Source organism: Calypte anna, chromosome Z (assembly GCF_003957555.1).
Source record: "Calypte anna isolate BGI_N300 chromosome Z, bCalAnn1_v1.p, whole genome shotgun sequence".
In the NCBI taxonomy this organism is placed as follows: Eukaryota; Metazoa; Chordata; class Aves; order Apodiformes; family Trochilidae; genus Calypte; species Calypte anna.
This window is the reverse complement of record NC_044274.1, coordinates 23,328,820-23,341,649: the sequence shown is the minus strand read 5'-3', so window position 1 is coordinate 23,341,649 and position 12,830 is coordinate 23,328,820. Positions and strand designations below refer to the sequence as shown.

At 35.6% G+C, this 12,830-nt stretch overlaps 1 protein-coding gene across 1 annotated transcript in view; it reads left to right on the top strand.

Annotated features, from left to right (window-relative positions):
* FBN2 (fibrillin 2) overlaps window positions 1–12,830 on the top strand; it is a 162,890-nt gene that overhangs the window by 140,503 nt on the left and 9,557 nt on the right. Inside the window, 10 exon segments of the mRNA XM_030467573.1 lie at window positions 3,517–3,642; window positions 3,871–4,021; window positions 4,550–4,617; window positions 5,279–5,404; window positions 5,511–5,630; window positions 6,909–7,031; window positions 7,451–7,582; window positions 8,503–8,628; window positions 11,599–11,805; window positions 12,491–12,616. Coding sequence (XP_030323433.1) covers window positions 3,517–3,642; window positions 3,871–4,021; window positions 4,550–4,617; window positions 5,279–5,404; window positions 5,511–5,630; window positions 6,909–7,031; window positions 7,451–7,582; window positions 8,503–8,628; window positions 11,599–11,805; window positions 12,491–12,616 — 1,305 coding nt within the window.

Genomic DNA, 12,830 nt, shown 5'->3' with positions numbered 1-12,830 from the left:
AAAACAATATATTTTGCATTGTCATTTTACATTTTATGGATTAACTTCTTCATTAATAAAAAAATGCTTAATTTGTCAAAAAACCAGTATTTTATCTATTAACTGTTTTTTTTTAATCTTTCATAAAACTAACCAACCTGTGTACTGGATTTGTATAATGATTACAAACAGGTAATCTGTACATGTACATTATATATGTACATTGTATATGTACATATGCATGTATGTATACATCTGTACATTGTCAATTGTTGGGGAAACAGTAACATTTGTGATCAAACTTATCAATGCAACAATTAGGCCTAGAATATAAGTGAAAATTTGAAATTTGGGTTTCTTGCTGTTTCATTTGTATCCTACATAGCAAGAGGAAAAGCCTTTGGTAAGAATTGATAAAAATCATAAAATATACCAGTTAGCTTGTTGGCTTACAGATTTAATTAGGCAAGGCTTATCAGTATATATGTTATTATTGCTTTTGCATCAGTATATATGTTATTATTGCTTTTGCATTATTGGTATGTTACTGCTTTTGCATTATTAGTATGCTGCATATGACAATATATCATTAGCGTGTTATCTTACGTAAGAAATAAGTCAGAATTGCTCAAAAAACAAAAAGGGGAATATGCTGGGGAAACAGTTCAGAAATATACAGGTTGTGAGCAATCCTGACTTACTTCAATTTAGGCCACATTGGGTTAATGGCTATTGAGGCCTAGTTAGAGGCTTTCTGAGAATGAGCTACTGGGAAAGAGATAACTTAATTGGCAACAGAAGAGGAAAATAATTATGTGAGAAGAAGGTTCCATGAGAATGGTATGTGTAATTGGAATACAAAGCCACCTGCTTGATAAGATGGTGTAAACATGGCTTCTCTATATAAAGTGAGTTCAAGTTGCTAATAAATGATTTCATACAATCATATTGATTTGCACATGGAATCCTTAAGCCTCTGCAGACTGTTTTCCCACAGTCAATCTGTACATGAACTAAGCCTCTGGTTTCCAAGGGCTATGGAGGTTTTAAAATATCGATAAAATTATGGAGTTTATGGGAACAATTGTTTAAATTGGTTTCTTCTAACAAGTATGTTCTGATTTTGTGTTTTCTAAAAAGTCTCTCAAGTACTGAGATTCACAGGACGAAAATGATGGTACAACAGTCCTTTCATCAGTTTGTGTGTTCTTGTTTGGTCATATGTCTTGCTTTGTATTTTCCTTGTCGTTGATTGTATTTTCTCTGCTTCAAAGTTCTCTCATCCTTTAGTTTCATGCCACCATATTCAGTTTGCTCTCCAACTTCATGGTTTCTTTTGGCAGCCACTGTTTCCTTATTAGCAGTCATGTTTGAGATGAACCAGAATCACCTGCAGCTCTAAAATCATGAATTTGAAATGAAAGCTTTTGGTTTCTGAGGAACATCAATGTTTATGGTCACTTAAGTATCCTGACAGAATCTCTTTGATTTTTTTACACCATCACTGACTGCCAGATTTTTTTTCCCAAACTGAGTAAAAGAGACTTCATTTCATTCTTTTTCTTCATTCTGCCATATGTCCAGAAAATCTTTATCCAAAGGTCCTAGAAAATGCCTAGATAATCACAAGTGATTGTACTAATACTTTGGTTAATATTATGGTATCTCTTGCAGTGCACATTCCCCATTACTTTCTATTTATCTTATTTGCAGGCAGCTATGTAAGAATTCATTACTCCTGCCTGTGATGTGAAGGTTGGCAACAGCTAGCTTAATTTTTAAGATCAGGGTGATTATATGTGGGGGAAAACAAAATAGATAAAAGCTACTGAAAAGTTCTCATTTTTTTTGCATATCTATTTAATGTATTTCCTTTCATTTCGGGGAAGGAAGGGCAAAGAACTTGTTTACTTCCACAGTGTGGCTAGTACCTGTTCATGATGGTCACAAAAAGTTCTTCCACTAGTCCCAAACCATTCATTGCAGTAATAATCAGTACTTAAAGGATCAGTGTTTCCATGCCATTAATGCTGCTGAATTGCTAAGCTTTGTATATCAGCAACTGCTGCACTAACTAGGAAATTAATTACCTTTTTTCACTGAAATAAGCTAACTTCAAATGCTTCACATATTAAGAGCCTGTCTATAGGAAACTACTTCAGAGTTTGGTCATCTGCCAGATCATTCTACAATGGTCCATATATACCTACTCTATAACTAGTATATATACTAGTTATATGTACATATGTATACTGGTTTGTCCAATGTATCTTATAAGAACTCCTGAAAATGTGATTTGATGTGATATATTTCAGAAGTAAATTCACAAAATCTACCACTGAGAAAATATAAGTGGATTGATGGAATAAGTCACACAGAAATGAAGTCTGTATTTCCATTGCTTCCTTGTCTGCTAAATGCGTGTCATTTTTCTAAGATTCAGTATAGCAGAAGGTCCAACAACTATCAGGAAAAACGGCACTACAAATATCTGACTCAGTATTCATGAGGCTTACTTTTATGGTGAATATCTGTTCCTGCCTCCACTTTGGTTAAGATCAATATTGATATTACTGTAGAACACTTATACAGCCATAGGTCTCTTTGATTTTTCTTTTAATGTCCTTTACTGAAAAACTCACACGGGCTGTACTGCAGATACAGCTTTGAAGATTATTCAAATACACTCCAGAATTTATTAAAGTATAATTAACTTCAAAAAATTACTTTAGTAAGGAGGTTTATATCTTCTATCAGCATTTGTAGAATAGAATAAATTAAAATATAGTTTCAAATAATTGATGTGAAAAATTAATGGTCTGTTAATCTATTGCTTTTCTTACTCTGTCTGTTGTCTATATAGATACAGGATATGCAGCCTGATTATGTTTGATCTGTAGTATTTTACAGGCACCTGATGTTTATATTAAGGATTCTCTTACTTTGATTAAAGTTTGAAATAATTATAAAAATATCTTCATTTTTAAAAATTTAAATCTCACACCTAAATAGGCATAGCAATTTATTCTAAATTATGCAGTTGAATAAGAAAAAAAATAAATAGCAAATCAAGAGTGGCTGTAGAAAATGGTAAATATAAATCCAAATATATAAACTCTAATAATAACTCTCTATTAATAACAAGCTACAGTTTCAGCTCAAGAATCAGTCATCATGAAAAAAAAACACACCTTTAATTTCGAAGAACTCCTAACATACATGTTTTTAAAATTTTATCTTTGAATGTTTTATGTTTACAGGAAAATATTTGTCTTATAAAAATTTATCTTCTCTGTTTTAATCTGAAAACATTTATTTAAGTTTATATTACAAATGTAACAAAGAGCAGAGAATTATATTTGCAGAAGAAGTTGGTATTCCTTCCAATGACATGCTCTAGAGATAGAGGAACCTTGAGGCTGCTTTATCTCTTGGAGGAGCACCTTATGCTGAAGTTAAATAAATACACAATTTTTCTAAACCAAGGAATTCACAGACAATGGGGATACGGTGAACCTTTTCTCCTTTAATTTACAGATATTAATGAGTGTAAGGAGGACCCCAACATCTGTCTGTCTGGCTCCTGTACAAACACTCTGGGAGGTTTCCTGTGCGTCTGTCCTACAGGTTTTGTGTTGTCTGATAATGGTCGGAGATGTTTTGGTAAGTTAATCATTAAGGAATTTAATAACTTACTCTAACTGATACTCTGTAAAATGAGTAAAAAGGGACCTCTGCAGGTCCCTTCCAAACTACGTCCTTATGAGGGTTAGAAAGTGCTTTCAAAATAGCATGAAAATCACAGGCCCAACATTATTACTTCCAAGGCTAGACAGACATCAACTAGCCGGGTAGGAGGTGCTATCTCCACATAACTATTTTCTGTTCTAGATACTCGCCATAGCTTCTGTTTCACTAGCTTTGAGAATGGGAAATGCTCAGTGCCCAAGGCTTTCAACACCACAAAGGCAAAGTGTTGCTGCAGTAAAATGCCAGGAGAAGGCTGGGGTGATCCATGTGAACTCTGTCCAAAGGAAGAAGAAGGTACACAACAAGATTTAAAATAAAGCCTTTTTATGTGGGAAGAGTGCATTTGTGTTGTACCTTTTTGATCATTTGAAGGAGATCTTTTTGGCATTTTCCTAACAGCCTTTTCTAGAACCATTTTCAGGTCAATAAAAGGAACAAAATCAAATAGAAAACACCATATAAAAAGAGAAATATGGAATCATTCTTTTTGCTCTAGAAAAATGAACTAGTAGCTCCCATCTGTAGATCTAGCCTGTGTTTGGCAAAAGAGAAGAGTGAAATGGGGCAGTGCCAAGAATCCCTGAAATAATTAAGAGTTTTCTTGATTTTTGCCAAATACAGAAAACGCACAGAAGTTCAACACGTTCTAGTGCTGCTTCTCCACCATAGAGACAGTTTTACTTTTGCATCTGGCAAGACTGTGTGATAATAACACTAATTTTGAAAAATGTGATATAGAAGATCTTTCTATGGGTTTAATCATCTGCCATAGTTCTGCCTCTCACTAACTCTTTTTTTAAAAAAAAACCCACACCTCTACGGTTGCTTTTCAGGACCTGTGTCCATATGGCCATGGAACTATTCCTGGAATTGATGATACACGTGAAGGTAAGTATTCTTGCTCCTGATAATTAAAAAAAAAAAAAATTATTGAAAACTAGATTTGGATATTATAGTATGTGATGGTTTACTCCTCACACCCCCAGGTGACAAGAGGCTTACCTTTAATAAATATGTGGACCATTATGAAAAGATAGTTAAAAGATCACTTTTGAATTACATTCCTAGAGACATTCACAGAATGGTTTGTATTGGAAGGGACCTTAATGATGATCTAGTTCCAATCCCATTGCCCTGTGTAGGGACACCTGCCAGGAGACCCAGTGATTTAAAGCCCCATCCAGCCTGACTTTGAACACATTTGAGGAGGGTCTGTCTATAACTTCCCCAGGCAATTTCTTCCAGCATCTCACCACCCTCATAGTGAAAAATTTCTTCGAATACCTTATCTAAATCTACCGTCTTCCAGTTTAAAGCCATTCCCCTCTATCCTATCACTACATGCCTTTGTAAAAATTCCCTCCTCAACTTTCCTGTAGGCTCCCTTCAGGTACTGGAAGGCTGCTGTAAGGTATCCCTGGAGCCTTCTTTTCTCCAGGTTGAACAATGCCAACTTTCCCAGCCTATAGTTGCTTAGTTTGTTTCAAATGCTTTTTAAAGACCTAATATAGAAATACATAAGCTAAGTGGTTGCTAATATGCCTTTTAGATGTCAATGAATGCCTTGAAAGCCCAGGGATTTGCTCAAATGGTCACTGCATCAATACGGATGGATCATTCTGCTGTGAGTGCCCCATGGGATACAACTTAGATTACACTGGAATACATTGCATCGGTGTGTCCATATTTTGTAAATTATAAAAATCATGACACTTGAATTTAAAACATGATTTGAATTTTGGTCCAGTTCTCTTCAGTGTGCTTTTATTCATTACATCCAGATACTGATGAATGTTCAGTTGGCAACCCATGTGGAAATGGTACATGCACTAACATGATAGGCAGTTTTGAGTGCAACTGTCATGAAGGATTTGAGCCAGGCCCGATGATGAATTGTGAAGGTAACTTGTCCTCTATATTTTTTTCTTTAGCTTTTGCCCAGTTTTCAGTATTCAAATTACTTTAGTAACCACTCCTTTGGTGCTGTAATAACTAGGAGGAAAAAACAGTTTCGCTGCTTGAAATATGTCCTTGAAGCAGAAGTCCTGAAATTATTTATGCACTAATTTTAGTTTATAAGAGGGTTTCCCTAACTTCATATTGTGGTATGTTTACAGTATTCAGCTATTTGTTGGAAAGTTGGCGAAGGAGGGTCAGGAAAGCCTAATTGTTGTTCCTCTCAAAACCCTCGTAAACCTAATTTTCATATCACTGGGGCAGAGTAGTTATGACCTGACACACTCATCACAGTTAAAATGACAAGTGAGTTATACTGAATGTAATGCTGAAGTAGGATCACTGGTCCATCTAGTCCATTATTTCATCACTCATAATTTAAATTCTAATTCCGCATGAAAGCATGACTAACAGCTTTCAGCAATTTTCTCCTCTAATGCAAGAGCTGTGTACATAGGGAAAATATGATGTAAATCATGGGATACATCCCTGCAAAGCAATTTTAGTATTTAGTTATGGATTTGTTATACAAGATTCTTCAGTACAGTCTTGAACCTGCTGATACCATCTGTCTCCACAGCTTCTTGTGGCAGCAAGATCCAGAATGTCACTACAGTCACTACTTAAGGAATTGTTTTCATTCATATGTTTTGAACTAACACCCTGTTAGTATCACCAAGTACTTCTTATTTTTCATAGTGTGGGAACTGTGTTCAGCCATTATACTCTCATGAGATGATCATCTGGATGCTTCTTAAAAATGTTATGTTTTATGAATCATAATTCATTTGCTTTCTGAAGCAAGAATTCATTTTTATTAGAGTTGGGGAAAAAGCTGAAATCTTTCATCACAGAAAAATACTTTTAAAATTGTTATATAATAAAAATCTAAATAGGCTTGTCCCAGCTCATTACAAGCTCAGGTAGTTCCATAGTTATTACACCATCATTTTTAAGCAAAGCTTTGTTCAATTTTCTCTGGCGATTCAAAACCAAACATTTAGATCTTTGAAGAACTAAAACTAAGATTCTGAAACAACAAATAAGAGCCAACATATACAAGTTCATGGTTTGAATTACTACATCCCTGATGCTTTTTATCTGAAAAGAGAAGCACAAGTATAAGAAAACCTTCCTGGTGATTGTTTGAAATATAGTGGAAAAGGATTATTTTGCTCCCTTCTATTCAGATATAAATGATTATTTTGCTTCTTTCTGTTCAGCTATAAATGAGTGTGCTCAGAATCCCTTATTGTGTGCTTTTCGTTGTATCAACACTTATGGTTTCTATGCATGCACTTGTCCAGTTGGCTATGAACTAAGAGAAGACCGAAAGATGTGCAAAGGTAATGACTGATGTATGAATTTCTCCCAAGCTTCTGTCACCCTAGAGTGGCCAAAGCATAATCCAAGTTTTTCTGTGCATCTTGCATTCTTCCTTACAGTAGCAAGTAGCCCAGAAGATGAAGATTTACTCATTCAGAGTTCATCTAAGACCAGTTTCTAGTGTTTTTTTTTACCAAATGTACTGGATGGGGATTGTAAAGCCAAGAAGGTCACAATGGTGAAGTTAATCTCTAAAATGACAAGGTGATACGGTTTACAAAGATTAAAACCACTGCAGTTAAGCATAGTTCTCAAATTTTTCATCAGTGCTTGTTAGTTAGGGAAGTCTGTGTGTGCTAATTCTTTGGAAAGTGTTAGTTTTCTTCAGTAACTGAAGCAACTGAAAGCAGTTCAAACACAATATATACATCTTTTTCAGATCTAGATGAATGTGCTGAAGGTCTCCATGACTGTGAATCAAGAGGCATGATGTGCAAAAATTTGATTGGTACTTTCATGTGCATTTGTCCTCCTGGAATGAGCCGGAGATTTGATGGACAAGGCTGCACAGGTATATGCATATAGTGAACTAGAAAGTATCAATTCATAAATGCATTTTAAATAGTTAATTATGCACAGCATCTTAAACTTTCTTTTTTTATTTCAGGATCTGACTCCTACCTGAAAGTAGTTCTAAATTACTTATAAGTATCTGAGAAGACAGAATCTAGTTTAATTTCTTTTGTTGTACAAAAAATTGAAGACTTTTTCAGACACTTGTTAGATTTTAAAAATTAAGTTTACAAACGAAAGAGACTTCATTTAAGTATCACAAATAAAAAGTTATATTTGCTTTTACATCATAGTGTTTATAAGTAATGCCATAGTTCCTTGAAGAAATAAAATTGTAAAATTCTGAAACAAATACAAGCCATGTAGAGCAAAAGATGTGAAAACTGCCTTAGTTCAAAATAATGTAAGTAAGTAAACAGCTTTTTTTTTTTTTGAGGTTTTATTTTATGAATTTATAGTTGTGTAATTGCTTACAGAATATGCCATTAGCTTTGGAAGAAAACACACTCAAGTTGTAAAGTTGCAGGGAAATGACGTGCAGACTGAAATGTGACTGATTGCAAAAGAGCTCAGATATATTCAGAGACTCTTAGTGATAACGAAGTGGAAATTTATTATTCAAATCATGTATGTATTACAGTTTTATTCAAATATCACTAGCTAGCTAAAAGTTTCTGCTGCTCTGTTTCTTGTTACAAGTATTAAGGAACATACAAAGATTAAAGCTCTCATCCTAGGATGCAGTGCATAAGGAATGGAATAGGATACCATTAGTAGCGAAGTTCTTTCCAGGCTCAATCAATTTTTTTCTACTAGCAAATATTTTGGAAATGTTATGCAGATTAATGAATGCCTTCTATGACTATTCTGTTTTCTTGTAATGATTTACTTAATTTTTTAAAATATATTTTTGTAAAGATGAAAATGAATGCCGCACCAAGCAAGGTATCTGTGAAAATGGCCATTGCTTGAACATTATTGAGAGTTACCGATGTGAATGTAATGAAGGATTCCTATCAAGTCCATCAGGTGTTGAGTGTCTTGGTAAATGCCTCTTTTATATACATTTAATCTTACATTAAAAGTGTGAAGTATTCAGTGTAAATTAGTCTTCTGAATACCTAACAGCTCTTATATCTAGAGAAATTAAACAATTATAAGTTAAACAAGGCATCATAGTAAATAATTGTGAGAATGAGGAGCATCTGGATAATGTCAGCAAAGTCCAGCCATCAGGGGCCTCATGTAGAAGTGTCTAAGCTTCATAGGACATAAATATGATGCTGAGCTGCACTACCCAGACAAATTACAGGTATTTTTAAAAAGGAAACGGAATTTACATAGCTTAGATAGATCAAAAACTGGCATGAAGAGCAAAATTAATTGTAAAACTACCAAAGCCCTATAAAATTAATTGTTCCATTTTTAGAAATCAAAGGGAAATGCAAAACCTTATTTTTTTAAGAGCAATGTTCAAGTGTCAATACTTCAAAGTGTGTTACAATGCTGAAGCTGTATGAGTACTTATTAGTATTCTTGCACAAAAAATACTCATAGATTATCTTATGTAAGTACTATAAGACCAGCTTTGTGTAACTTGCTGTGAGTAGTGTTCTACCTGCATGGCAAAGCAATACACTGGAAATGCAGGGTATTTCCTAAGGATCAAGACCAGATGGGAACTGTGCATCTTGCATTCTTCCTTACAGTAGCAAGTAGTCCAGAAGATGAAGATGCAATCTGTTAACTAAGTCATTAGTGCCAAGGAAATACACTGCTTGGAGATCATTATTGTGTTCTTATATTCAATATATGATTTTCCTATTATTTTTCCGAAAACTACACTTCGGGTTAGTTTGCTTATTGCTGCTTTTCCTTTAGGTTTTTCTAGGTCAGAAATGACAATGAAAAATGAGTGTGGAAGAAAAAAAAAGTGTTTATTCAGCATTCAAACACAATCATTAATTCTTACATCATAATACTTTAAATATTTTGTGCAAATTTTTATATTCTTTTCACAGTATCACAGAATTATCAGAGTTGAAAGGGATCTCTAGAGATCATCTAGTCCAACTGTCCTACTAAAGCAGTATCACCTAGAGCACATTACACAGGACTGCATCCAGGCTGGTTTTGAGTATTTACAGAGAAGAGGCCTCCACAACCTTCCTGGGCAGCCTGTTACAGTGCCTTGTCATCCTCATAGTAAAAAAGTTTTTTCTGATTCAGCTTGTGCCCATTTCCCCTCATCCTGTCACTGAGAACTACTGAGAAGAATCCCTCTCGACCCTCCTTGCACTCACCCTTTAGATACTTACAGCTTTCTCTTCTCCAGGCTAAAGAGTCCCAGCTCTCTCAGCCTTTCCTCATCAGAGAAATGCTTCAATCCCCAATCACCTTTGTTGTCCTCTGCTGGATCCTCTCCAGTAGTTCCCTGTCCCCCTTGAACTGGGGAGGCCAGAACTGGATGCAGTGAACCCAGCTGTGGCCTCACCAGGGCAGAGCAGAGGGGGGGAATGCCCTCCCTCAACCTACTGGCCACACTCTTCTTTATGAAGAAGAAACATGAACTCATGAGCCTGTTGGCCTTCCCAGGACCCAGACCCTTCTCTCCTGAACTGCTTTCCAGCAGATCCACCCCTAACCTATATTGGTTCTTAGGGTTCTTCCTTCCCAGGTGCAGGACCCCACACTTGCTCTTACTGTCTTAACCTCATCAGGTTCTTCTCTGCCCAGATCTCCAGCCTGTCCAGGTATTGACTAAAATCTATTACACATCTGAAATAAGAGACAAAGCATTATATGTTTTTCAAGTTATAATTTACCTAAAAGTCTGCACAGTATCTAGGAGAACAGAAATCTGGTGAATCCTGGAAATTACATGCTTTCTTCCACAACTGACACTGTCAGTGAGATCAACTTTATTTTATGTAAACGGTTAAGTTGCAAGGCACCCAAAATAAGTTTTGCCTAAAGCCAAAGTTCAAATTTTACTGGACTCATATAAAAAATGTCCAGATTCTACTCCTCATGCTTGTAAAATGGAGGGTTATCTGGGAGCTGACACATATAAAAAATCTGAGGGCTCAGAAGGATTTTAATATTCAGCTTTAAGAGAAAAAATAAGATCTTGCATTTAAAAACATAAGCATCCAACAGACCGTAGTTGACAGTGTCTCCATTTTAATTAGCAAGTAAGATAGGTGACATCCCTTCCAACCCCTAGGATTCTGTGATTCTGTGATTCTGTGATACCATCTCTGCAAAATTTAGAGTTTCCATTAGCACTGAGAGGTGGGATTTCTGCTTTCCCCAATTGCCTTTTTAAAGGAAACTTGTAAGTGGCTCTGAAGTTTTCCTTCTCTTTCATGACTGATGGGTATTTACCAAAAAGTTTTAAAATTAAGAAAAACAGAATTAGAAAGGGGTAGATGAACTGTAATTCAATAAAAAAATTTTTTTCCCAAGAAAAACCAGGATTGCCACTGGAAAAGTACTGATTTGCATAGACACTTTTAAGTGTTAAGGATTTTATCATTTAACCACGTCAGGATAATGAAACATTATGAAATAATGAAACATGCTGCTTTGGCCAGTAAAATAAAGAAATAAAATAAAATTCTAATCCTACCCAAAGTAAATCATTCAAATGCAAGTGAAACATAGGCAGCTTAAGTGGAAGTTCAGTTTGGTCCACTGATTACTAACAAGCAGTCTCACCAGATATTGCCCCAGGGCACCGCCTTTCTAAAAGGAAAACTGACATCCAACTCATGCAATTACTTAACCTTAGGGATGCCTACAATACACTTGGAATGGCTGCAGTTTGCCAGAAGACACAATGAATCTGAAAGGCTAGATCAAAATAGACTTCACAAAAATGGCTTGCTGATGATCTTCCACCAGTGCTTGTGTGTGTGGTCAAAGAGCCAGAAAAATGAACACGTCAGATGCTTAGTGGATCAGGTGTTTTATCTCCTATTCTTCCCTGATTTCTCTACATCTTTCTTACAGATGATCGCCAAGGGTTTTGCTTTGCTGAAGTTTTACAGACCATGTGTCAGATGGCTTCAAGCAGACGGAATCTTGTCACTAAATCTGAGTGCTGCTGTGATGGAGGCCAGGGCTGGGGTAACCAGTGTGAGCTCTGTCCCCTTCCTGGAACCACTCAATATAAGAAACTCTGTCCACATGGACCAGGCTATACTACAGATGGCAGAGGTATTTGCAGGGATGAAAGGAAGCAGAAAGCGGGAAAGTCACATATTTAAGAAAATGCAGTATTCTCTTTGAAGTTCCTTGAAGAATTTCCTTCAAAACAACAGATTTTGATTTTTCAAGAGATAGAGAGTGCAGATATTAAAAACACCTTTAAATAGCAGCTGCAGCCAGAATACTCACAGCTGTGCATAATTTTCAGAGTTGCAATCCAAAACAGGAGGTACCAGCCAATAAATAAAAGCTAGAAATTATTCCAAAGCTTTTGGATGCTGAGAAGTTGCATACTTGGCAAAGGCAACAACACTTGTTCTAACAACAGTGTCACTTAAATAATTTGCAGTTATTGTTTCCATAGAGAAAGCAGAAGGTAATAGCCCATTTTTAATTGTGGTGAAAAATGTTTCTACATCATCTAACAGGTCAAAGGAAAATTCACTTTTATGGCTTTTGTATTTTGAATTAACAAAACTGGAACCAGATTACCCAATGAAATAGGAGAGAGGTTTTGATAGAAAACACAGTAATAAAAGTTGGGAGGGTGTCCGAATTTTAACTGACATCCGTTTTTAAAGAGAAATAAAGGGTAAGGTTTCTTTCAGAAAAACAAAAGCATGTGTAAAAATGGAAGAGAAGGAAAAAAGTTAAATGTAGAATGGAGATGATATATTTACTGTTTTTTGTACAGATATTGATGAATGTAAGGTCATGCCAAACCTATGTAGAAATGGACAGTGCATTAACACTATGGGATCCTTCCAATGCTTTTGCGAAGTTGGCTATAACACTGATATAAGCGGCACATCTTGTATGGGTAAGATTCAACATCTTAATGCCCAGTTATTTCTTTAGTTGGCACATAGTGATGTATCAGTTTCTCTAAACCTTTCCATCAAAGCAGGTTTTTTTGTGTTTGTCTCTTTTTTCTCTTTTCTATCCTAATCACTAAGGAAGGATATTAGGAAAAACTTCTTCACTGAAAGGGCACTTTCATTTTTCACTTCCATGGGGACATGGAACAAGTTGCC